The following is a 27,923-nucleotide window of genomic DNA, read 5'->3' as shown; positions in this document are numbered from 1 at the left end:
AGCAGCAGGACCTTCACATCTTATAAAGGTTTTAATGACACTAGTTGTATTTATTTCTGGGTGCACTATTCATGGTTAATTTTGTGTGTGTTTTGTATCAATTAAGCATTTACTACTGTATTTATACACTAGTCACTCACATCCCTTAATAATTTTACAATTTGTGCGCAATGGCGTTTCCTTTTTTCTAAATGTTTTGTGCTGACCACGTCAATGTGAAATAGTTTGGTGCAATAGTGGCCGAAGGAAACATGTTGTCAGGTAGGACCTCAGAATTAGTCAGAGTTGGCTCCTTGTAAAATCTATTTTCTGCTCAAAAGGCCATAGTTTGAGCTACCTTTAATAAGTCTAAACTAACCCAACCTGTTGTAATACTTTATTGCCTGGGCAAGGACGAGCTTCTATTGGAAGTGCACCAATGAAAACACTCAAATACCTTTTCTCTCAAACCTCTGTACATAAAAGTCTGTGACGCACTTTAAAGACAGAAGTCAGTTCCGCTTTCCTTGGGGGGGGGGGGTGTTTTTTTTTGGTAGCTGAAACGGGGGTTCCCTCTGAGTTGATGTGTGGTGCCCTGGGATACGAGATTTGTCCCCTGGATAACAGTGGACACAATATGATGACGTGGTCCGGTTTGATCCGGCAACATGACACGCCAATACAGACACGCCAACACAGACACGCAAACACAGACACGCCAATACAGACACGCCAACACAGACACACCAACACAGACACGCCAATACAGACACGCCAACACAGACACGCCAACACAGACACGCCAACACAGACACACAAAAACGGAAATCTCGGGAGCCAGGGGTCCACAGATCAGTTTCTGGGAGTCTTCTCGGTTCAGGTAAATTAAAAAAAAAAAAAAACGCCAGTTGCTGCTTTAGCGACGAAGTTTTCTGTTATATTCTGTGTTTCGCAGCCCTCTTCCACAGCCAACTCGTATTTTAGCGATAACCAGCTATTCATACAAGATAAGCGCAAGCGTGTGCACTCTGGATATTCTCCGATCACTGCTAAAATCTGGTCTAAATGGGAAATGCAAATACAAATATTACTATCACTTGTGAGCACATTCACAGTAAAAAAAAGACTGAGCACTGATAGAGCCACCTGCGCTGAAGCAGGGATATCCTGAAACCTGACCTGATGACGGCTCACCCCTCACCCCTGACCTGACCCCGGCGTTGCCCTCCCCTGCTTTAAAGTCTGATCCATAGCACTGTGTTGACTTAGATATGACAGAACTGGTTTAACGTTTATTATGCTTTATTAATATTACGTTCCTATATTGTGCAGAGCGCCACAAACAACACAGGCACATCAAACCTCTGCAGAGACGCACTTCTTGTGTCATTTCTATTTGACGCACAAGACTTGTCCAAGTTAGATTTCAGAGGTCAGAGACTGACGCACAAGGTCAGACACAATCTGCCTGTTGTGTGCATCTTGTGTGAGAATTGTTAGCCATCTGTAAACAAACCCATTTGTCTCTTAGGCTGCTCAAAGAAGAAGACAAATGATAACACGGAGCCCCAGGCGGAGATTTGATGGATCAGTGACTGGCCTTACCTATATTGTTTTTCTTTCACAAGTCCTGCTGCACATTGTCCTGTTTTCCCTGACATACTTTCAGTTCTGCGCAAAATAAACAAACAACCAAGAACTCATCCTCAAACAATCAAAATATACCGTGTTTAATTAGTGCCTATAACTCTGTTCTGTTACATATTACCGACAATTCATATTGTGGTTCTTCCTCCCTCTGACTTCCCTGTGAAAGTAGTGAGGAGTTTGGTAGCTTTTCCAGATTTAGTAGCACTGTATGCGAGGACATCTTTTTGCATCGACGTGAAAATACAAATAAATAATACAAAAGTGCAAGTTTCTTCCTCAAGAGGCAAGACCCGACTCTTGTAAGGAATAAGAGACAAAGGGTCCGCGGTTTATGCAACATCAGATCCAGTATGGAGTATTTTATGGGCTAAGTGCAGGCTGGGGCAGAGACGCAGAATGGGATACATTGCATTATAATGTGGGCACCGTGTTACTCCTCTGCGCCTACTACTACTGACTCTCCCCGAGGTGCAAGCTGGGGCAGAGAGATGCTGAATGTAATACATCTCATTATAATCTGTGCACCATGTAACTGCTCCCCGCCTCCTCTTGCTGACTCTCCCCGAGGTGCAAGCTGGGGCAGAGATGCAGAATGGGATACATCGCATTATAATCTGTACACCATGCAACTCCTCCCCAAGTCCTCTTGCTGACTCTCCCAGAGATGCAAGCTGGGGCAGAGACGCAGTATGTGATACATCTCATTATAATCGGTGTAACTCCTCCTACTGACACTAGAGAAGACTGGGCAAGATTTGAGCAAAATGCTTTGATACATACTGTAGGTGCACAGGGAAAATATCCTCGTTTTGCTCCAAAATTGCCTTGATGCACAGAAACCCAAGGAAGTTTAATTTATAGTATGCACCAAGTTGACTTGTAAAACTAACTAGCAGTAGCAAAACCTTTCCTAATAATTACTAGTGAAGGCTCCTCTCGTTTGGGTTATTTAGGGGAAGATCAAACTCATTTATATGCAGTATTCACACCTTAGAAGAAAGATACACGCCTATATTCACCCATAACCAGTCAGGAGCAAAGCTTACAATTTGCTCACATTTGGTTTGGGCTTGGTGCGTTTTAACATGTTGTTTGTATAAGGTTTACCACAGCAATCAAAATAAAGGAAATATAGCAAATGTTCCTAAACATTTGCACATTTGGATTAACTCTAAAAATATGCTCCAGATATTCGAGTACCTGGAACTCCCTTCCCAGAAATCTGTAATATTCAGGTTTTCTGAAACAGTCCTTTAATAATATTGCACCATTGTCAGATTTAATTTTTTAACGTTTCAATAAATTCATCTAATCCTACAATCTGTGCGGAAATGTAACTCCGAGCCCAAATGAACTGCTAAATAACTGCTGGAGGGGACTAGAGATTTGAAAAGCTGTGAAGTGTAGCTTAGCACAGAAAGTGTCAACAAATACATTGTGTCAAATAGCACGTGACAAACAGAACCACAAGTTTTCCTCTTATAGTGAAGCGTTGCAACTACTGCACATCACTAATTGCTCCTGACATCTTTGCATCCTTTTCATCACCCAACCTTAATTGTGAGATCCCAGTGAATAAGGAAGCAGAACAGGAGCAGATGTGAAGAGGTCACGTGCTTATGATACATGAAAGCAATAACACTTTCCCACATTGGCACTGGGGGGGGGGGGACTATCACCTCCCCTACTGCAATTATAAAAGCGTTGACTTCTGGGTCCGGAGGAGGAGGCAGACTCTGGGGAAACGTGACAAGGCTACAACAGTAAAATCAAGGTTTCAATATGCAAAAATAAATAAATAATAATACAATGGGATCTGTCATTTTGTACTACTACGAGGAACATTTGACCTTATCAAATGACCTAATTGTTCCTATGTCAGGGTTGTAAAATTCACACAACTATTAGTGTTAGGAGAGAAGGCTATGGGTTAAATGGCCACTATTAGTGTATTTGCTAGTGCCAGTAAAAATGTATTCAATTGGGGTACAAGGAGCCTCTATGTTAGGTTTCATACAGGTTTCTAAAATGAGGTGTCCAAGATACGAGTTTGGGTGTTTTGATTGTTATCAATGCACAGAACATGGGTGGAATGATGTTATCACAAACAGAAACAGCTACATGCTATCATGTATAACAAGTACTCCCAATGCAGCACAGAACCTCAAACCTTCATCCAAATGGGGCAAAAGAGGAACAGATTTGACCTGGACAAAGAAGAAAATTCTGCATGACTTCTGTCAGCTTAACACAACAGATATTCTTGAAACTTGATGAGTCTCGGCCAGTCTCCCCTGCTGAAATCCCTCTCCTGGCTTCCTATCAAATCCCGCATCTCACACTCAATTCTCCTCCTCACTTTTAAAGCTTTACACTCTTCTGCTCCTCCTTACATCTCAGCCCTAAGTTCTCGCTATGCACCATCCCGACTCTTGCGTTCCGCTCAAGGATGTCTTCTCTCTATCCCCTTCGTATCTAAAGCCCTCTCCCACCTTAAACCTTTCTCACTGACTGCCCCACACCTCTGGAATGCCCTTCCCCTCAGTACCCGACTAGCACCTTCTCTATCCACCTTTAAGACCCACCTTAAAAAACACACCTGCTTAAAGAAGCATATGAATAACTCCGTGGCTAATACTAAACACGATACATAAAGCTTGGCCCCCTGCAGACGCACTTACCAGAACTCCCTCCTACTGTCTCTGTACATTCTCCCTACCTACTAATTAGATTGTAAGCTCTTCAGAGAAGGGACTCCTTTTCCTAAATGTTACTTTTATGTCTGAAGCACTTATTCCCACGATCGGTTATTTGTATTTGTTATTTATATGATTATCACATGTATTACTACTGTGAAGCGCCAAGTATATTAATGGCGCTATATAAATACATACATACAGTAGAACAAAATCTATATGCTCTATATCAGCGGTGCGCAAACTGGGGGGATGGGAGATTTGTCTGGGGGTGCGCGGGCGGTTGCAGAGGTCCCGCGCTCTTCCCCCAGGCATTTCAATTAAATGTCAGGGGATCGCGCGAAACCCCTGCAAAAAAAAAAACCTTACCTGGAATCAGACGCGGTGACGCGTCTCCATGGCAATGCAGCGTCAAATTACGCTGCGCTGTCACGTGACATGACGCCACAGGCGTCAAATACCACCGTGGGTCACGTGACCTGACGTCGCGTGACCCTGGAGCGTCATTTGACGCAGTGGTAAAGGTAGGAAGGGGGGTCGCGAGCTCCGGAGCTGGCAGAAAGGGGGGCGCAGTCATAAATGTTTGCGCTCCCAAGCTCTATATAACTGACAAAGAGTTGGTCAGAGTTGCGTACTGATGGGATCCAAAAAAATACAATGTAGTTTGTAATCCTGGCTGCAATGTCCACAGAGGATTAGTGCATCTGAAAACGGATAGTATACAGGTAGTCCTCGTTACCCAACGTTTCACTTTACATTGAATGGCATATCCAACGCTTCACAATGCAACCCTAAGGGCCGTTTTTTGACGCCGGAATACGTTATCCAACTCCTGAATGCGTTATCCAACTCTCACCGCCACTGGGGACTCACTATCCAACGCTGCTTCCAGGGCGGATTCCGCTGGATACCCGAGGACTGCCTGTACTCTGTTCAGTGCACAAATGTAACTATTCTGACTCACAGAGCGTTTCACACCTGTTCTGCTCGCATCGTGCAGTACATGGGAACTGGAGTGGCGTATATTTCAGCACATTCTCCTTGATTCGAGACCAAAGACAACATTTAATGTTTAGACACAGTGTAGTTAGAAAAGCACAAACAGAACTCGACATGTTGTCCTTTTGGATGAAAAGTAAGTTCACTGTGTTGTAGTCCATTAATGTTCTTAGTACCTTGTTCTTTTTGCAGGGGGGTGGGGGGGTGAATGTTTTCCAGAGGCTAATTATGTTCTTTTTGTAAGCTATTCAAAATATGTTTCCATTATGAAGAAAGGAAAGAATTTTCCACGTCTGCTTATTCTAGTGTCTATCAGCATCCAACACATATTTCACTGATAGGCCTTTGTATTCTTCTAACACAGGGGCGGGCAGCTCCAGTCTTCAAGGGCCACCAACAGGTCAGGTTTTCAGGATATCCCTGCTTCAGCACAGGTGACTCAATCAGTGCCTCAGTCTTCGACACAATTAATGTAACCATTTACCGGAAGTTTATGTCATGGCCTTCGCCTTCAAATCCTGCAGTTAAATAAAGATAGAACTGGTACTCCAAATGCACTGACATTGCTCCCAAATGTTACTAGTGTGAAAAATGGCGGGTTACTATTATTTGTTGTCCTAAATAGCAGTGCTAAATTATTGGGGGCTGCAAAAGGCGATTTTGTGTACCCATTATAGAGACAAAACCTCCATAGCCCTGTAGATTCCCTCCATATTAGTCTATTAAACCCTCATGATGTTTACATTTGGAGTCCATGCAGCGTATCAGCAGAGCTGACCAACCTGCTGTTAATTAAAAGGTCCCGTCTCTCCTTTGCCCAACTATCAGTAGGATAGTAAGCAGACACTCAAATAATGTTCTATAATGGTAGTTGGGTTAATGAACAGGAGATTGGCATGTTTGCGGAAAATGTATCAGCATATTATATGGCGTGTGCATGACGTGACTTTGTGGTAATGTTTGAAATGAATGAATTTACTATGAGACCTAATGATAACTGCATATGACCTTTTCAGTTTTACTCGGTCTCCTTTTGTTATGGATACTACATACATCCATTTTATTTATAACTCTTTTCTTGAATTTCTATGTGTGGAACCATGACCCCTATACAGGCATCTATTAAAATAAGCACACATCCAAATCGGTGATCAAAAAGAATGTCTAATCTAATCTGACGACCAAAATATCGATCTAAATAAAGTTATTGCCTATACCACCAATATTAATGCTTGTATAGGAATCCTCTAGGAGTTCGAATTAACCAACCACTTGAAATTAGACCATCTTTGTTTATATATTCCAAATCATGATGTAATGTGCAATTTGTTACAAGTAGGAAATATTTTCCTTTTCGCATATTTGTTGTCTTTGAGCAAAAGTATTTAACCAAACCAATGTTTACCCAATGGCTGAATCTGGATTGAGTAGTATGGACATTTTCAGAAGTGCCAGAGTTATAATGCACAACTAAATTGATCGGTGAAGTTGGTCCGCGCGAAGTTTGATGACGATGTATTTTATTTGTGATCTTGGTTTATTTTGAAATACCTCGGAGTTAGGCTGCGACCCTGCTAGTGCCGAAAAGGCGGCGCATGCGGCAGTTACTTACATATATAGATATATGCAAGTCCCCTCTCACGCTGTGCGCACGCTCGTGAGCACACGCTGACCCGCTCTCGACACTTAGATTTTTTTTGTTTACCTAACTTTCCAGCGTGCTCAAATACCCGCAAAGACCTCTTCCCCCTCCTCCCCCTCACGCGTGTAAATGCAGGACACCCGGCGCTCATGCTTGGAGCGCTCTCCAAGCATGAGCGCGCTCAGCGCCAGCGGGGACTCAGCCTTAGGCCTTGGACATAGTGAATGGAAGCTCGCTGAGGCGGGCTGAGCCGCGCTGAGCAGATGCACAAACCCCCTGCATCTGTCATCAGCGCGGCTATAGTTTCCCCTTCCGCATGCGCGCTGATGCGTGCGGAAGCTCAGAAAATTGGAACAGACAGGGAAGTTTCAAATTTGGCGCTCGGGTAAGCGGAGGAGCGGTCACGTAACCGCTCCCATCCAATGGGAGCGGGGGACTAGCCCCGCCTCCCGCTCCGCCTCCTGGCACGCCTTCGCCCCGCCTCCAGAGCGCGCTCACTCCCTCGCCTGCAAGGACAGGAAAAAGCTAAATTTTCAGCAGGTGAGGCAGAGCTGGAGCGCGCCTCAGCGAGCTTCAAGTTACTATGTCCCAGGCCTTAGACAGCAAAGATGCTTAAATAAAAAGATGAATTAACATTAAAAAGGAAGCGAGTAAACCACAATGTGCTTTGAGTTTCTCTCTCTGCCTTCTCTATGTGTTCTTTCCTCACAGAGCTAACCACAACACTTTAAAAACAGCATGCAGACAGACTACAATGTGTGTTGTACAAGACCCAAGTTCTAAAGCTGCATAGATCGCTTTTAAATGAACTTTAAGCGGTGAACTGTGGCAAATGTGGCATGAAGGCCTCTTAACATTAGGGTTCAATAAAACTGGATAAGCTAGGAAGTGTGCTAGAATGAGGCAATGTTTCATTGTGCAATGCAGTAGAATGGTTAGGATATACGGTAGCCTAAAGCAGCGCGCTCAACTCCAATCCTCAAGATACTACACACAATACTATGCAATTTATGGTTTTATTACAGAAGATGCTTTAGATTAGGGGTGCTCAACTCTATCATGATCTCTCAGCAGGTCAGGTTCTAAGGATATCCTAGCTTCAGAACAGATGGCTCAATCTGAGCCACTGATTGAGCCACCTGTGCTGAAGCAGGGATACCCTTAGAACCTGACCTGCTGAGAGATCATGCTAGAGTTGAGCACCCCTAATCTAAAGCATCTTCTGTAATAAAACCATAGATTGCATAGTATTGTGTGTAGTATTTTCCCCTTTGCATGATCTGGAAACAAGGCTCAGCAAGTGTCCGACAGAGAACAGAACTCCTTCAGCAAATCTGGGACATCACGTGCTATACGGTCACTGCTAAAAGGGTTACAATTACTGTAGGGACCAGCTGCCAGACTGCCTTGGTGTCTCAGAGCAGTACCCACTAACCAACATTACCGACTGTTAATTGTCATCATACACTTAAAAGACCACTAACAACCAAACATGCCTATCACAGTTTGGTGAATATACTCTTTACCATTGTAGACTGGTTGCTGTACTTATGCTATGAAGCTGGGATACAGAAATAAAAAAAAAAATTCTGCAGATTGCTTTTTTTAAATCCCATATATCTGCAACCTTTATTTAGAGAAGTTGTAGCTAAAAGTACATCGATTTTCAGTTCTGCATGTGAGCAGAGAACACCCCCTCAGAAGCAATAATGTATAGAGCAGGGGTGGCCAACTCCACTCCTCAAGGGCCACCAACAGGTCAGGTCTCCAGGATATCCCTGCTTCAGCACAGGTGGCTAAATCAGAGGCTCAGTCTCCGACTGCTCCACCTTTGCTGAAGCAGGGATATCCTGAAAACCTGACCTGTTGGTGGCCCTTGAGCACTGAAGTTGGCCACCCCTGAAATACATTTATGGCTGCAATGAGGATCAGAATAGGTAAAAGGGCATGGCATCCCCAGAATAGCTGGTTCCTGCTGCATATACACGTTTGTTCTCTACCTTCTGATGTGTTCCAACTCAAGCGTCCTTTCTATTTTATTTTTAATTGGTCCGTTAACATGCAACCTACTGTAAGGTAAATAACCGGCTTTGGTCCTCCTTGTTGGCTGGAATTCATAAACCAGCCCAATGTAAGAGCTATCAATTAAACATTATTATCCTGATGCAGCAAATTCATTTTTAAAACATACTGCCGTTCGCGTGGTGCAAGAGGAAATGCTAAATATCGCCTTCTTGTTTATTGGATATAGTTCTTTGATCACAAAATGACCTTACAGAAGTAGAGTCCTCTCTGTTTGCAGCCATACTAGTTTACCCAATGTTTTATTGAATGGTAATCATGGCTTTCATTTAATCACATCTGCCCCGGGGTATCTAATCAGAGTCAAGTCTGTTTTTTTTTTGTTTTTTTTTCTGATCACAAAATAAAAAACATGTTCGGAGAAAAAAAGGGGGGGGGGGAGGGGGAAACATTCTGTAACACACAAACTCACCAAAGTGAAGGACCAAACAGAAAAGAAAACAAGGACAATAAAACATTTGACTGGAATGTCCAAAAATAACACAAACAGGAGGATCCTCCTGCCATCTGTTCATGTCTTTCTTGATTGGCTTTGAAACAGAAAAGTCCAGACTGAACACGAAAAAAGCACACCAAGCACCAGTCCTAATGGAATATAACACACACACACCTCCCGTTGGCAAACAACTGACAGTATGCAAATGCTTTCAAGCCACAAAGATTTGCTTTGGTTGGGAGGCTGTGCAAACAAGGGGCAGTTTTGCAAGTACTCCCATATGGCTTAGCTTCTATGCTCACAATGGGCTCTAACAAGATTTGTCATAACCAATTCTCTCTTTCACATCAATGCCTCCAGTTTCCAATCTGCAGAAACCCGGCTATTCCTTTAATTAACAGGCAACTATTTAGATATGCTTCGATCAGCCTTAAAATGAACAAAACGCAGCTGAGAGTGTTTGCCGTCCAGAAGAAGACAAAGGCAGCCACCAAAAAGCCCCCCCCCTTACCTTCCATACAGCCGACCACTCCAGTTGGGCAAGAACACAACTCCATTAAGATATTAGTATACTCTGCTTCGGTCACCACTTCCAGCGGGAGCCTGTCCCATAAAGCAATTTCTGCTCTAAATAAATGCCTTTGAATATTTCCACTCAATTTATCCTACCGAGATCTGATGTCATGGAAAATGTTTCCCTTCTGTATTTTAATTGTGCTGTCAAATGATGTGCAAGTTTCTGAAGTTTGCCCTATATGCTTCCCTTTCATTCAGGGTGCACACATTGAGATCCTTAATCCACATATGGTTTATGATGCAAACACTGCAGCATTTTCAGCTGACCCTCCCTGAATCTGCTCCAGCTTGCCTTTGTTCTGCCAGCGATATCCTTCTGAACTAGACATATGCACATGGATTAGACTATACATCCATAATTGTTTTCTCTCCGTTTTGGGTATTTTCCTTTTTCTAGTTCCATTACTAATTTTTATGCTACAAAATATTGCTCAACGATATTTCATCATACACTTCACTGCTATATTTAACAAAAGCTGCCAGAACATGATTTTCTTTTGTATTTCTTCATCTTCTTGGGTGTTAATAGGATGCATGCCAGAAAGCGAGAGATGGCCTACAACCAATTATTATTTTTTTGCTCATTAAAAAAAAATAATAATAAATAAAAGAAGGACTACGAACACACCTTTCTACTGCAACATGACAAGTTTGTAAAGAATCCACACAAGCGCTCAAATCTCCCATGTGTTACTGAGAGCAGCTCACGCGTGCAAGAGGTAAAGCAAAGTAAATCCTGGTGGCTACAAGGTCATGTTAACCTTGAATCCCTAAGCAGTTGGCAGATAAAGTTCAGGACTGTCAGAGGCTAGTTACACAGGCACAAACGCGATCAGTCACAGTCGGAAAGCCATGTGGATGCATAGGATAAGATTTCTAGTTCTACGGTATACAATTACAAAAGGTCTATTCCGTTTTTATTTCATTTACATTTTTTTTTTTTACATACAGTACCACCGTTATTTTCAACACCCACAATGATATCAAAATGTGCAACGTTCTGATCCATTATGCTCACAATTCAAATAAATATGAAACAATGCAGATACGGAGAATGTAAGTCCCATCATACTTCTATTTTCCAAAACCATATGAGGAAGATGAACTGTAAACTGGCAAACTCTGGTATAGAGCTTTCAGGTCTTGCCGAGAGCAGCAAATGGTCTGGATCGCACAGTTGTATGCTAATTTGTGGCTTGTATTATGTTGCGTTCAACAGCCCCAAATGCAGAACTTAATCTGCATAACTGCTGCACAATAGGACTACTTAAAAAAAAAAATACATAGTGAACATACATGCAAACCGGGCAAAAAAGCATGAGAACCTGAGAGGAAAAGCGCTAACACAGCAGCAGGTCATTTTTTGGGGGAATCCGGATGGCGTCTTGTGCTCTGCCGTGTACGTGTAATAATGAAAATGTCACCAGCAACAGACATGCAAATAAGACTCCATGCCCTGTGGTCTTTAAACAAAATGTTTTTTTTTTTGTTTTTTTTTAAATATTACAATGCTCGAAGTGAAAAGGAAGCCTGACTTTCAAAGGGGGTTACATTTATAAAAAAAGAAGAAGAAGCTGGGTGTAGCTGTCCCATCATGGATTAACACGTGAAATTCACAGAAAGGGGACTCCCCATCTATAGCTGACAGCAGCAGCTGCAACCTCTGACTTGTTCACAGAGTGGCAGGGAATTGAATCAAAGGCAAAAGAAGAAAGAGGCAACCTTCCCTCAGGGAAAGAAAACACAATACCAGACACTCAGACCGTACACATACATGCCCTTTTTTTCTCCAGTTTTGCTTCTAACAATGAGCTATTGGTATTTCTCATAGTTTGTTGCAAAGTCAATAGAGCAGATGGTAGTCTTCATTCTCTAAGAGTATCTAGTATACAGACAAGGGACACAAACCACTTAACAGAGGGACTTGAAGGATCGATAGAACACAACCGGTAACCTCCAATGACACATAATACGAGAAGGTGTGGGTGTATCTCCTTATATATTACAGGCCCTCTCATTTACAACTAGGGAACTTGTGAAATCCCTCAACGATATAGTCTCAATATCCGTGTCCATCCAATATCCGTATCTGATCAACACCAGTTAGAAATCTTCTGGGCACACTGGAACACACAAGGAAAAGGAAGACATTTGCTTCTATGCAGTAAATGCGGTCAAACGGTCTAACAACCAGATTAATTCAGACCTGTGTGGCGTTTTAAAAATCTCTGTACACTTGTGAGGTTTTACAGTACACAACCCTATCATTTTACCTACGAAGTACTCTCATATTTAGTCCATCAGCGGGTGTCACAATTTGCATCACGAATGAAACGCCTCTTTTTTCTTAGGATGAAGGATTGTGACGTTTGACCCATGTTATGCTCTTCCTCAGGCTGGAACAAAACGTCAACATCCTGTTTAATGTGCATCAAGAACATTGGACTTTGTTGCATAATCAAACTGACCTTCAGACTGAGACTAATGCAGAGTAGGAGGCAGTGTTAACACAAATAAACCCATTTTCCACTATAATCTTTGAATATGATTAACCATTAGCCCACTATGTCAACATTGCTTCAAGACTGAGCATTAAGCTGAAGTATAGGACAGTCTACAGAATCGTGGCTTTTATACATAACAAGTGGAGATGCTATACAATTAAACTGAAAGCAATGTGAACATTAATTTAAAGAAGCAGCTTTAGATGTTAATCTAGAACACTGCTAAAATCAAATTAAAGCTATGGAAAACAGCAATCCTGCCAATTTATTTAACAGAATTTGTACTGCGAGGAGGGGCAGATGGAGCCCCAGTAATGAACAGGGCTATTCTCAGATCAAAGGACCCTCAGCTCCCGAGTTCCGTACAGTTTTTATTGTGCTTCCTTGTTTTGTTTTGTTTTTGAGGATGGCACCAGCCATCATCCAATAAGAATCCGCTACACCACCTGTGGCAGCTTCTATTGGCTAGCACTCTGGCTGCCATTCCCCCCTCACCCCCAGGAAATGGGGGAGAAGATCAGCTCTAAAAACCAAGTAGGCAATCTGTGGAACTGGGGACGTTGCCAAAGATGAAAATAGCCCCTGTTCGAAAACTGTAACAAAATCTAAATGAAAAATATCTTGCCGTTTAACAATGTTTAGAACTGCTAAACCACGTATAGTCACTCCGTTGGTGTCTCCACACAAACTTTTGTCTCTAAGGAGAGGACTCTCAACAGACCCTTGTAGGTCCCATATTTATAAAATATTTCTATATGGCACCCAAGGGGCTAAAGTAAAATCACTCACTGTAACAATCCATTCTTGGTGTCAAATATTCCAGAATCACATGGAAACATTGGAGTCTATTCACCCAAGTCCCCTGGCTGCAAACCAGGTCAAAACCAGTGTGACAAACAGCACATTACTTATTCAAGAAAAGGAACCCCAATGAGGATCTAATAACAAAAAGTTCAACTATTACAAGAGGTTTTCCGAGTAAGGTCGTTTAACTTGATTTCTTTTCCACAACAGTGCATTAAAAATACTTTTAACGGTTTGCATTCACAGTTAAAGAAGAGATGAAGAATACAGAATTGATCAATAAAAGAGCAATTAAGAGGAGAATTGATATGGTGATCGAATGCATGATGCATATCGGAGTGAATACTGAAGCAAAACGATACAATCCCTCAGCCACATACTGTATTATCCAGTGGTATCATGGGGAAGTGTTACAGTAGTAAAATACCCAATACAAAATACCAAGATGACGACCAAAAGTAAGATGGATGAAATCAGAAAATGTGTGGGAGCGACGTGGATAAAAGAGGCAGGTAACTGCAATACCTGGAAGATCATTGGGGAGACCTTCATCCAGCAGTGAATCAACAGCTGAAGGGGAGATGAGGATTATATATATATATATATATATATATATATATATATATATATATATATATATATACATACACACACACACACACACACACACACACACACACACACACACACACACACACACACACACACACACACACACACACACACACACACACATATATATATACACGCACACAGTGGTTGACAAATCACCCAAAAATCTACTCGCCGAACCAAAAAAATCTACTCGCCACCGTGTCCCGCCCTGCTTGGTGTCGGCCATGAAGAGGTCGCCACGGGGTCAAATCCAGTCACCACGGGCCTGTATTTTAATGGATTTGTCGAACACTGTGTGTGTGTGTGTGTGTGTGTGTGTGTGTGTATGTGTATGTATATATTTATTTTTTTTCCCATGCATATACATATACACACACACACACACACACACACTAACATATGGGACTGTGTTTATATTCAGAACACTATTCCTATTACTTATACAGATATAGCAGCCTTCATTGTTCCCTCAGATATCTCAACATACTCAGGCATGCCTCAGTATGTCAGAGTTTCCATAGGATTAAATGGTAACATCATTGCAGAATACTGCAGTATGCCCAGGAATACTGCAAACAACTAAAAATAAGAGTACAATAAGGTCTGCTACTTCTGTAAGTAAAGGATAGAGAACAGTGAGCGTTCTGATATGGATTTACATGCTAAAGTACAACAGGTAAACGGAAGGAGAATACAGTACATGCTAATGTAGTGTAAAAGCAAGTAGAAAAGAGTCAGGCCTCACATTCCATTCACAGGATCACTCATTAGCTATTTCAAGCATGTCTTGCAGGATCACTTAGCGAGCGAAATAATCCGGTGAGGCCTACATATCTTGACTCTAAGAGACAACCTACTTTTTCAACTTCTGCTTAGATTATATAGTACTGTAGATGTATTTCTCACGTGTAGGTCTTTTTGATAGCGATAAGAGCGACATAAACTGTTATATTTAGTGGCACAAGGTCTTCCTATTAAATGGTAGTTAGCCAAACAAAACAATGTATTGAATACACAAAGGAACTTCAGGTTTTCTACACCTTACTGAAAATACACTTAGATGGGCTGAAAATGTTGGGTTACAAAATATACGGCAAGAAAAATGATTAAAACATCTGTTTGATGACAGGAAGAAATAGAAGACAGAAATGCATTAACATCATCCTTCTGAATGGCAAGGAGTTATTGTTTGGGAACACATGGGAACGAAGATGATGCACTTCAAGAAATCCAATGAGATTTATATATCATTTGTACAGACGTGAAACCTATTATACAGTATCCCCCATGTTTAAAAACCTAACTGGTAGGAACACACTTGGTTATGTATTCAAACTTTTCAATACGTACCTGCTGCACAGCTTGCAAAGCTCAGCTGTCCAAGGATTTTAATGATGTTTGGGTTCTTCGTGAGCAACAATTTGGAACGGGCGGCCAACTCCAGTTGTCAAGGGCCCCCAATAGGTCAGGTTTTCAGGATATCCCTGCTTCAGCACAGGTGGCTCAATCTTCGACTGAAGCAGGGATATCCTCAAAACCTGACCTGTCGGTGGCCCTTGAAGACTGGAATGGGCCGCTCCTGCTCTAGGGTATACCGCCAACTGAAAAGCTGGCTAACCAGGTAACGTGACGGGTATGTTTGAGGACAACTGGGAGAATCTGGAACACGTTCCATTGCGCTACACAACAAATGTTTTCTCCCAGATAAAAAGACTGATTGAAAAACATAGTTATTCAGCAGGGACATTTAACACGTCTTCCATTTTCCATTCAAACTTGTCAGTTGGGAGTGAGCAGGCAATAATCAGCCAGCACACGGACATTCCGTGGCGGTGGCGCTGCCAGTTCTCTGCGCACTCACACGCTGCTATTTAAATTGCTTCAAAAGTTTTCATTGCTTACCTCCTGGCGTTATTTGCATTGATGCCGCAGCATCCATGCTACAGAGGCATATGTAAACATTAAGAGACTCAATGTGGTTTAAAGTATCAGCAGGGAAGGAAAGTGATTTCTTTAGTGCTGGAAGAAATAGTTATTTCCAGGAGAGAGGGGAAAAAAAAAAAAAAAAAAAAAAAAACACCAGCGAGGCCCTTCTAGGTGCAATTGGATTTTGAAGTCCCAAACAAGTGTTCCTATGAATGGTAAATGCAATGGAAAGACTATCTGTTTGCTTTATGTCCACCTCACATACAAGGATTTACAAACAGTTGGTATTTGAGGCTTAGCCTGATTAAAAAAAACATTGGGCATGTGCGTTCCTCTGTAAAATTATAGCATTACTTTGCTTTTATTAATAGCAGAAGGTTATGCAATAACAGCACGACTGACGTAGAAAAAAACAAATTCCATGGGTGGAATTCATCAGTAAGAGCTCCCAGCTCTCTTACAATCGGAATCAATTAAGTCCTCCAACAGTGAATTAAAAGCGGTCGCTGAGAGAGTAAGAAATGTTGACTGTGATACTCAAACACAGCAGTATAAATCATTGAAGTAATAATCTCACATGTTCCATTTTCAGAGGGATCTAAATGCCAGTACGCTTCTCTTGTTTGACATTACATAGAGTTATGCCTTTGAAACTTCCCCCTGGGACATAGTTTGCATTGGTGAATGCAGAAACATCATACAAAATATAGTAGAACTGGAGCACTATTGGAGAGTCATGTATATCCTAACAGGAAATCCCGATGTGGCATCAAGACTAATGCAGCAATGCGCTGAAAACCTCATCCAGCATTTCTGCTATGGCCCTTGCCTTGCAGGGGAAAAATATGAATCAAGACCAAGTGACTGTGGTAAGGGCCTCAATAAAAGGGAGCCACAAGGGACCAGTGACATGGCTATTGATGGTTGATGACCGGCCATTTGGTCAGATGTACTGTACCTGGTTAACAATGGTGGACAAGTCCTGGAATAATTAAATGACCGCAGGCTAGCAAATAGAGCACAATTTTACATTGCAAGGTGAGTAACCAGCCTTGCACTGCTGAGACTGAAAAGGATGAAACAAACCTCTGTCCAAACATCTGTCTGTCTTTGAGTAGGGTTGCCGGCTATGTACTTTAACCCAGGAGGTGCTGAAAAAGCTGTGTAATGCGGTAGGCTTATAGGGGTCCCATTTAAAAATGGACAAAAAGCAAAAGGTGACACAGCGTGCTTATTTGCATATCATTACCCAGAATCCCCAGCTGCAGTGGAAGCACTGTATGCCAAGAGATAATGGGGAAAGGCAGACCTGTCTGAGACGAGCTCACAAGTGGTATTTTTATTTGCGGTTTTACCTTTTAATTTATATGTCAGTGAAACCTATTAACTGCAGGATTTACGTTGGGCATCGATTTGGAACATTGGTGTTAAGGGGTTTATGTGGAGCAGCAATGGTCAGGATTGTATAAAATCTTCAGTGGCCGGGATACATTGTGCCTGTCACAGATACTTTACAGTGTGTATAGTAACCTAACCATGTATTATATGACAGACGTGCGATTATTAAAGGGACTGCACTCATTGCAACGGAAACGTGCAATGCTACATGGAGATCAGGGAAGAATGAAGGCCCCGCACACAGCAAGTCATTTGTTATGCATTCTATGCCCAATCTGTGTCCCTAATAACCAGAACAGTAAAGCTAAAAGGGCTATAAAAAAGGGCCACAATTTCATTAAACAAAATCAGAGTGAGAGCTATTAACTCTACTTGGGGTTTTTTTTTTTGTTTTTTTTGCAAGAGTAATTTTGAACATTGTGCAGGAATTCTTTATAACTTGTAATATAACAGGCTACATACTGGTTACATGGCACCTCAAAATGGTGCTAAACCCAGCTTCCTACTAGCTGAATATTGTTTTCTCATAGTTGAATGTAGGTCAGTTGAGTACATACACTGTGTACTCTTCGAGCTGCCACTTCCTTGCAGAGTTAGTAGATGTTGCAGGAGTACTCAAGAAAAAAAAAAAAGTGATAGATTGTGTGTGTGTGTCTATATATATATATAGACACACACACACACACACACACACACACACACACTAGTCCCACTAAACATTTTCAATTTCCACTGACGCCAACGAGTAAAACCAGCACACGATCTCTCAAAGAGAAGGCATGCCACGGGCACCAATGGGGATTTTAGCCTTTGATAAACATATTGAACTTTGTGTGTCAATTTTGCAGCAAGGAAACTTTAATAACTAAAAAGCTGCAGACACTTACAATTGATTGTTTTTTGTTTTTTTTTTTTTTAAATCGGCAGATTTGGTCAACAATGTCAGCAATGGCAAAAATGAACAACGAACTGAACTTTCCGCTGTAGATATTTTGAAGGGTTTCTGGATGTCGCCAGTGCGGGCTCTAAACAGATCTACGTAAAGCAGGCGTTCTCAGACCTATTTATAGATCACACACCACTTCAATGTTAATATTCATTGGGAGGAACGCTACACTTAAAGTTTGCTCTGCTTATCTATATATACACCCACACTTCACAACAACTGCACCTGTATCCAAGTCTTGGGTATTGATAGAAAGTGCAGAGATTGGCGCACAGGGCAGGCGGAAGTGAATTTTTAAAAAGTTTCATGCGCCAGCCCTAACGTCATTGGAAGCACAGTTTCAGAATCACTGATGTAAAATAGGATTTTAAGTAACCCTGTATAGCCAATGTAATAATATACTATTCTTATATGATGGCTATAAAATGCTTTTTATGTGAGAAGTGCACTTATCATAAATTAGTCAGGAAAAGTTTCCAAAATGTTGTGCGGGCGACATCCATTTCTGGGTAGTGTTGTACATACTACCTTGTTGAGCCCAATAACCTTTATGAACACCTTGACACTGTATAATATTCAGTTCTGTATAATAAGAACAGTTCATGAACTACTAACATTTTAAAACATTAAACGTCAGCTAGCACTGCACTCTTCCTAATGCATCTCCTCCATTGCTTTACTCTTGCAGGTGCTTAAAGCGCATTAAAAAAACAATGCATTTTATTCCTCTCCAAAGCAAGATAGTATGGTAGTCATGTGGATCCGAAGTTATGGTCTACGTTCGACTACCAGTTCAAACTCATTGTTAAATCACATCTAGTCACTAGTCACATCCCATTAGATGAATAAGTCACTTCTATTAAATACAAAACAATGTCATATGGGTGTGACGTTCTGAAGTATAAATACACGGCTGCATCATTTGTGGAAAATCTCTTCTGTAATAGATAAAACCGCACTGTGCTATAGAAGAATGCATTGACACTATCAAGAAATTGTACATGTACATGACCGTATGATCAGCCTTGGGATGAATAGAATTTTTTTTCTGGCGACATTAAGCTCTAACTCTACTACTTGGAAATCAAATGGCAAAATCAAACACAATGGGTAAAACGGTATGCACTTGATTATTAATAAATGTCTAATAACAACATTGCCTTCGATGTCCTTACCTTCTTTTTGGAGTGGCCTCGATCGTCTTCCTTCCCCGCTTTGCTGTTTTTGCCAGACTTGGATTGTTTCTGCTCTCCCGATTGCTTAATGGTAATTTTAATCTCAGGAGGACAGATGTAGTTCTCGAGGTTTTTAGGGGGCTTCTTTGCCCTCTTGGTGGTCTGTATCTTCAGTTTCAAGCTGCCCTCCGTAAAATTTGCCTCCTTGATTGAAAACTCCTGCTCTTCCAAACCATCTCCCGTCACCCACTTCTCGCTGTCCGCATTGGAATTGGAGTCCACATCTCTTCCAGAACCTAGTTCGTCCTCTTCTTCTGGCTCCATAGACTCTCCATTTCCAGGCCCGGCCTTCGCAGATCCAGATACAGGCATCAAGGTTTCTCCTGTTGAGCTAGAAATGGCTGGGGGTTTCATGGACGAAACAGCTAGCATGAAATCAGCATCACAACCCCTTTGTCGGTTGCTGCTTACGTTTTCCCTTTGCTCCATAGCAACCCTACAGTCCACTAACTTGGTTTGGAAGCGAGTGAAACGCGGATTGCAAAATGGTGTAACAGTATTTAAATGACCTGACCTTCTAGCAGTCCAAACTCGGAGAAGAGAAGAGAGAAGATTGAACCTGAAACTGAAAACAAAGAAGAGTCAGAACCTACATGAGCGTTAAGTAACCTAGATACAAGCTTATGCATACTCTGTATATCCTACTTAATAAGAAAAGATTAATCATGACATTACAATATCACGACGCACAGTAGAAAACACATACCCAAACCAATCATGTATCTGTTTGCATTTTAATGTCATCAATTAAGGCAGGGGTTGTCATCGCCAGACCCCAAGACCCCCCCAACCGGTCAGCTTTTCAGGATATCCCTGCTTCAGCACAGGAGGCTCCATCAGTCCTTGCTTCAGCACAGGTGGCTCAATAAGAGGCCCAGTCTTCGACTTGTGCTGGAGCTGGGATATCCTGAAGACCTGACCTGCTGGGGGGTTGAGAACCTCTGAGTTAAGGTGAATGCAGCCGTTAGACAAAGCCTCGCGGCAAAACTCCAAACACAGAAGCCATTCAATATCTAAACACGCTGCAGAAACAGCTAGCACATTTCTTCAAACATTTAAATGTATCCATCAGTACTGCAACCAAAAACCCCAATAAAAGAATCAAAAAAGGCCCCGGCTTCAACACATGTGGGCGGAGAAAAACCAATACTATAAAAGGTGGTCTGTAAAGGCAAAACCAGTTCCAGCAAAATGACATTAAAAAGCTCTATCTTATATACTTCAACACTCAGGCACCAGCTTACTCATTCTACGACTGACAACTGGAGTATCTCTCGTGACCCGGCGATACCAACATCTAGTAATCAATTACCTCCTTTCCCTATCCCCCCTGCCATTTCCTAACCCTCCTCCCCCTTCCCCACCTCCCCCCCCCCCTTTTTTTTTTTTTTCTTTTTTATTTTTTTTTCCCCCCCTCTTTTCCCCCCTCAACCCCGGTTCAAACCCATTTTCCACGGCTCAGTAGGGCGCGAAAAGTCGTGGAACCCCCACTTTATATACAGCACAATGTTTCAAAGATTGTATTTATTTTACTACGATGCACAAAGTAACTATGTAATGTATGTTTTATTGTATTTCTTACGCAAAAAAATATTTCAATAAAATACAAGTTATAAAAAAAAAAAAAGATGTACACACAGATAATGTGAAACTGGTCGTATATTTTAATTGATTGTATAACTGGAAAACGTGACTGTACCGATAGATAGATAGATAGATAGATAGATAGATAGATAGATAGATAGATAGATAGATAGATAGATAGATAGATAGATAGATAGATAGATAGATAGATAGATAGATGCTACTCTTCCCCTCCCGGTTGATTTTTTTAAAATATAATATGCGTAAAATTCTGAAACACAGTTTAAAAAAAAACAAAAAAAAAAAAAGTGTAATATGACAGGCATAAGTTTATAGGGTCTATGCTAACATGGATAAGCAGTAAAGTGTGTGACACACAGAGGGCTCTTTTGCATGTCATTACCCAGAATCCCTGGCTGCAGTGGGCTATGCTTCCACTGCATGCCAAGAGATAATGCTGAAACACCAGGCTGCAGACCTGTGAATGTGCTCACTAGTGATATTTCTATTTGTGGTGCATTCAAAATTGGGAAACACAAATTTGCCAACATTCATGATCAACCCCTTGCACCAAACGGTACATGCACAAATGCAGCTTTAACCTTAAGAATATGAGCATAGCGTTCCATAGAGGACCTTCAAATGTGCGAAAACAACCACAGCTGAAACATCTATTAACTTGCCTCACACCCGCCCTGTTTCTGGCTGTAGGTCCTGAGACGCTCAAATACGTATCTAATTCCATCCACCAATAAAGTAAAGATATTTATATGCAATGTGAGTCATTTAGTGATGTGCTTGACTTAATCTACACACTGAAAGCATGAATACAATGCGATTCATGTCCATGTTATATAGAATAATTGATTACATGTTGGGATTTTATATGTTACAGATGTAGCCAGACTTCATGTTCACGCTGTTGGGGGAACCCGTGTAATCATGACGACTGCTGCACCCCCTGCAGCAGGAACATTCTCCGTGGGGGGGTATCCCATTTTGAACAACGGACACACATCTCTTCCCCCCTCCCACCGCCAGGCCATGGTTTTTACTGTCACTGGAGCTGTGGCGTTTCGCTTTTGTTTCCGCGGCTCTGGGCTACATATGTCTGTGCATAACAGTGACAAAAGCACAGATGTTAAGGAGTTAATCGGTGTGTGCTTGACCTAGGAGTGGTAAAACACACTACAATAAGGCTAATCACAGACACGTTCGGCTTTCTAAAAGGACCAGTAAAGGTTACAATAAACAAATCGCTCAGTATTATACTATGTAATCAAAGAGCCCAAATGTTGAACCTCTGTCTGTTTACTGAAAAAGTTACGTATTTACATAGAGATGAAGCAAGACTCACTGAAAAAGTAAAAAGCTGCGGCTCCAGAGACGGTGTCTGCCACGGTTACGCTGCAGGGGTCCATGCTTCTGGATCGGACCCCCCATAGCGATACTCCTGTGGCACCGGGGCAGTCACGGTTGTGATTACGCAGCTGTCGCCTGGTACAGCAAGTCCGGCTACATCTGTAGTTCCCTGAATTGCACTTCTAAGGCCTCGGCCATGCTCCCTGCTGGCGTGCTGAGGCGCAGGGAAAGCGGGTGCTTTCCCTGGCCTTGCGGTTGCTTACCGCACGCGCTGTCAGCGGGCCGTCAGTGGGCGGGCCGTCAGGGGGCGGGCCGGGTGCGGGCGCATCACTGGCCGGGGGCGGGCCAGGGATGTCACGGAGCTGGTTCGCCCTCATTGGGCGAACCGCTCACGTGACCGGCCTGTCGCGCCGGCAAGCGGGGAAATTTTAAATTCCCCTAAGACCTGCGCTTCCGCAAGCGCGCGGAAGCGCAGGTGAGCCCCTACTAAAGCCGCTCTAATCGCGGCTGTAGGGGCTCAGTGGCAAGCATCAGCAAGCGAGAGCACGCATAAGCAAGTAAGCACTAACCATGGCCTGGGCCTAAGGCTGCGGCCCCGCTAGCGCTGACCGCGCTCATGCTTGGAGAGCGGTGACATCACCAGCTCTCAAGCATGAGCGCCGTGTGTCCTTGCTATTTTGCAAGCGCGCGCGGTGGGGGGGGGGGGGGGTGCCTTGCATGCAAATTGAGCGCGCTTGAAACTTACATTTTTTTGTTTACTCAAGCGCCAAGCTTGAGTGAGCGGGGACTTGTACATAAAGATTTGTGTAACTAAAAGCGGCAAGCGCCAGGGGAGTAAGAGGTAACGCCTGTTCCTTAGTTGGAAAGATGTGCAACATATTGAATTGTGTTACATATGTGTAACATTTTCTTAATATTTTATATTCTGTAACATGCTAGAAGAACGTTCAATGGTTTTATCCATTGTAATAGGGAAATCTACATAAAACAGCAATTAAAAATATTACTTGAGAGCACATTCACAGGTCTCAGAAACGTCTGCAACCCTGTCCTTCCCCATTATCTCTCAGTATACAATGCTTCCACGGCAGCTAGGGATTCTGGGAAATGACATGCAAATGAGAACACAATGTTACCTTTTACTTAATGTCCATTTTAATATGGACCCCTATAAAACTGCCGGCCGTATTACACAGATTTTCAGCACAACCTGGGTTAAAAGAAGTAGACCAGTACACCTACTCACAGACAGCTGTTTCGACCTCTTGGGTCTCTTCAGTGTGAGGCTGGTTATACATATTGAAACAAAGGTAAAATTGTCTCTGAAGGGGAAATCCATCCTAGGACCAAAGTGAACTAATGACCGTAAGAGTTGTAAGGGAAGAGTCAGAGACATATTCCTCAGCAATGCATGCAGGGTGGATGCCAAACTGAATGGAGCGCTTATAGTGCAAGACTGAGGAGGCAGACAGAGAAGGGATGGATGAAGGAGGGATTGAGGCAGAGACGGAGGAGGCTGATGACGAGGTATGTGAATTTGGTAGTGTGTGGAGTGAACAAACTGCACAAGCAGGTGAGAGAAGCAACGGACGGTAGTGGAGGAGGTGATGTGATCACTGGTGTTATTACAACAGTTAGCGGTGTTTGTGGATGCAGCAGTGAAGGTGGTGATGATAATAACCATAGTCAACCCCTCTGTGAGCAGCAGTCAGTCATGGCCACCCCAACTAGTAGCACGGGTGCTCCAATTATTAGCAGTACACTAAAAAGCACAATTGACACACACACCAATCACAAACATATCATTGTCAAGTTTTTCAAAAGCACACACTGTGAGGAAATAGCAGACAATACCACATCATTCATCATCATTAAGAGTGCATGGACCTCATAGTGGCACTGGGGAGAGTGCAAGAACATCTCATCTACCTTAGCAGCACACAACATTAAATATTTGCTGAGGAGGAGGTGAAGATAATAATGATGAATATGTTGGGGGTGGTGGGTGCAGCAGACATAGCACAAATAGGGGAGGGGTATGACAGCAGCTAGAATGACGCGTAGGCCAACAGCAGCAACACCTATCCCTCTCTGAAGTCCAGCAGTACCTCTAGGGCAGGGGTAGCCAACTCCAGTCCTCATGGGTCACCTTTTCGGTATATGCCTGCTTAAGCACACGTGGCTCTATCAGTGGCTCAGTTGAGCACCACCTGTGCTGAAGCCGGGATCTCCTGAACACCTGGCCTAGTTGCTGGCCCTGGAGGATTGGAGTTGGCCACTCTTGCTCTAGGTCTTTTAAGTTTGAGAAGCCCCTCTCACTCCAGTTCTTCATCCAAGCAAAGCTTTAGAGAGTGTGGAGATTATATGGAGGGTGAGGATGAGAGCGCAAAAACCTGATTTATGTGCCATGCCACGGTGAGGCGGGGGAAAGTGCGGACTGCGAAGGATACATCAGCATTTATAGGGCACATGAGCCTTCATCATAAAGATTCATGGTAACGAAGTTTCAACTGTGAGAAGGGCACAAGCAGTTGTGATAAGGTGTGGTAGTCAATCATTATAATGTACTGATTATGGATGTAGATGGCATTAGTAGAGATGATAATGATGATGATGACACTATGGGGGCTGCTACTAGTAGTTGGCAACAAAGGTGTTGGGAAATGGGCCCTTTGGCAGTTGACAAACACAGGGACTAATTATGTCTAATTAACTACACCATCACAAACACCATAGGGCCCTTATGCTAAATGGCAAATAGGCCAAAACACTTGCAATTGACATGTTGCCCTTTAGCCATCAAGAGAGCAAGAGTTTCATCAAGCTACTCAAATGCATCGAGCTTCCCGGAAAACACCCGGGGCATATTTCTTCACCAATGAACCTCTAATGCATATTTATAAATCGCTAGCTGGCACTCACTCTTTGATGCTCTCCTTTGCCCTTTTAGCAAATAGCAGCAACTCGCATGATCCTATGTATACACTTTTAAATGTAGCGAGAGGGCGGACCTCAACCAGTACAGTCAAGAGAGTAGTACTACAAGCTGCGGACAACATTCTCGTGACGTTTTAAACCGCATGTATCTATGTGAGTACATGTAAGTGTATTTTAGGCTTGTTGTAGCCGTTTTTTTAATTAAATCTTGTGCCATCTTTTGCTATTGTCCATTCTCTTTCTCTGGGGGTCCGTGTGACACGGGAGACCCTTGAATCACGGAACTTCAAGGGATAGAGGAAGTATTCGGGGGATTCGTGATACAAGTGGACACGCAAGGGGTTAAAGCACAGATTGTCTCAACTGTATCCAGAAAGAGGCATTCCTGTAAGTAGGCACAGTCTGCATTGGGAACTATCATATAAGGGGAAGTTGGAACAAACAAATATTGCGCTCATTAATGGTATATAAGGATTAAGTGATATTGTGATCAAGATAAATACAACCTTGGTATAGGGAGGTTTTGTGCTGCTGCTCTTGGGGGATGGCTCAGCTATCCAGCTAGTACAGAAAAAAGAAAAAGAAAACAGCGCAAAAAAACCTCATGGTGTAGTATTAAAAATACATTTTATAAAGTAAATTGGTGATTATTGCACATACATCAATAAAAGCATAATTCAGCATGACATGTTAGGGACATGTTACCACTCGCAGTAAACAGCTATGTGCAGGCTGATGTGTATCTGGATCGTCCTCTGGTCCTCTGTATACAGTTCAGCGACGGGTTGCACGTCTCTTAGGAAATCCTCCTCGTATGATGTTCACCAGTCTCCGGCAAGCCGCTTGGTGGGAAGTTTAAAACTCCTTCAGGGATCTCCCTGTTGCAGCCGTCAGCTCCGACACGGTACTCTCACAGGCAGTTCCGGATTGACCGCAGTAGCGTCTGACGTCATCAGACGGCGCCCGTCTATGCTCGCGTCTCTCTATTCACAGTGTTCAATAGAGTGGAAGTCCCACAGGTCATACGCACAAGTTATGCAGTGAAATAAAGCCGCAATGGGGTTCAGATAAGGAAGGTATTGGAACGCGCCCTCTCCTACGCGTCTCCCTGAAGAAGTATTCATTACGAAACGCGTAGGAGAGGGCGCGTTCCAATACCTTCCTTATCTGAACCCCATTGCGGCTTTACGAGGAGGATTTCCTAAGAGACGTGCAACCCGTCAACCCGTCGCTGAACTGTATACAGAGGACCAGAGGACGATCCAGATACACATCAGCCTGCACATAGCTGTTTCCTGCGAGTGGTAACATGTCCCTAACATGTCATGCTGAATTATGCTGAATTATGCTTTTATTGATGTACGTGCAATAATCACCAATTTACTTTATAAAATTTATTTTTAATACTACACCATGAGGTTTTTTTGCGCTGTTTTCTTTTTTCTATATAAGGGGAAGCCATTAAAGACCAGGAGTACTGCGCAATGGTGTGCCTCTTTATCATTTCCAGGTAGACGGGGATGTTACAGCATTGAAGATAATCTACAGACATCAACTTCAAAATTTGGACTCTGAGGGATTTTCAAGAGACTGTTTTTTGGGTTCTTATGTACACAGTGTAATTTTAAGTGCCAGGTATCCTTTTTTCTTTGCCATATCATTGTATGCAGGTTGGAGGTAACTTGCATTGTGGGAAGCCTGTGGCAGCTCATTCCATTTGTTAACACATTTGGTTTTTCACAAATTGTTTATGCACGGTATTATAGTATTTGTTGCACGTGTAATCACACATCACAGGTTAAGCTCTGTTTAGTTAGGGTTCATTCCAATTCCATATTCACATTTTTTAAAAAGTGTTTGATTTTGTCGCGGGTCGCCAGTAAAAGGATTCTCCCCTTACACACATGCAAAGCTAAACAAGTCCAATACGGCGCTGATGACTACAACATTTATTAAAGAAATGCATATTAAAAAAAGGCTGCAAACTGGGGGGGAGAGGGATAGTAAACATGGAGTTGTTAAATTGGTAGTTAAAAAAATTCTTCTTAGAGAAAGAAGAAAAGAAACACAGTAATAGATCCCCCAACTAATGACAGACATACTTTTTCCTCCACTACTTACCAATAGGGCCATGAAATTCAACCTTGACACTGAAACGCAACGAAGTCATAATTATGCACGCTATTGCCTGTCAACATAACAGGAGAACATTTTGCTCAACAAAAACGTGACATCTCACATTTAGATAGGTCATCTAATTTACAAAATAACCAACACATCAATACGACTCCGTACATACTGTAGATTGCAGTCATTATCTCACTTTTATTGTATGGAGGAAGTCAATGTTTTATATCCGTATCGAAGAGATTGTGTAAGTTTTGTTTCCAGCATTAACCAACACTGTAAAATAAGGACAAAAACCACAGGCCAAACACACATTTATACAGCACACAGCAGAAGACAGCAACAAACGCCACCTAATATCGGAACACTATTGCTATATATCTCAAATGGAAATATTTCTGTGTGCTCATTTGCATGTCTTAGAC

The 27,923-nt window shown here is 42.5% G+C and overlaps 1 protein-coding gene across 3 annotated transcripts in view; it reads right to left on the bottom strand.

The window, feature by feature from the left end:
- Positions 1 to 27,923, bottom strand: part of SETBP1 (SET binding protein 1) — a 232,179-nt gene that overhangs the window by 179,811 nt on the left and 24,445 nt on the right. Inside the window, exon 2 of one of the 3 annotated variants that reach the window (XM_075585307.1) lies at positions 19,429 to 20,053. The exons of 1 other annotated variant lie outside the window; for it this stretch is intronic. In XM_075585307.1, the coding sequence (XP_075441422.1) occupies positions 19,429 to 19,917 (489 nt within the window). In that variant the 5' untranslated portion in view covers positions 19,918 to 20,053. Of the gene's footprint in view, positions 1 to 9,995; positions 10,652 to 19,428; positions 20,054 to 27,923 lie in introns of those variants that run through there. One more of the 3 variants, XM_075585328.1, reaches the window with a different exon arrangement.

Source organism: Ascaphus truei, chromosome 1, assembly GCF_040206685.1.
Source record: "Ascaphus truei isolate aAscTru1 chromosome 1, aAscTru1.hap1, whole genome shotgun sequence".
NCBI lineage: Eukaryota > Metazoa > Chordata > Amphibia > Anura > Ascaphidae > Ascaphus > Ascaphus truei.
Note: the sequence above shows the minus strand (reverse complement) of the source record. Positions and strands in the feature narration are given on the sequence as shown.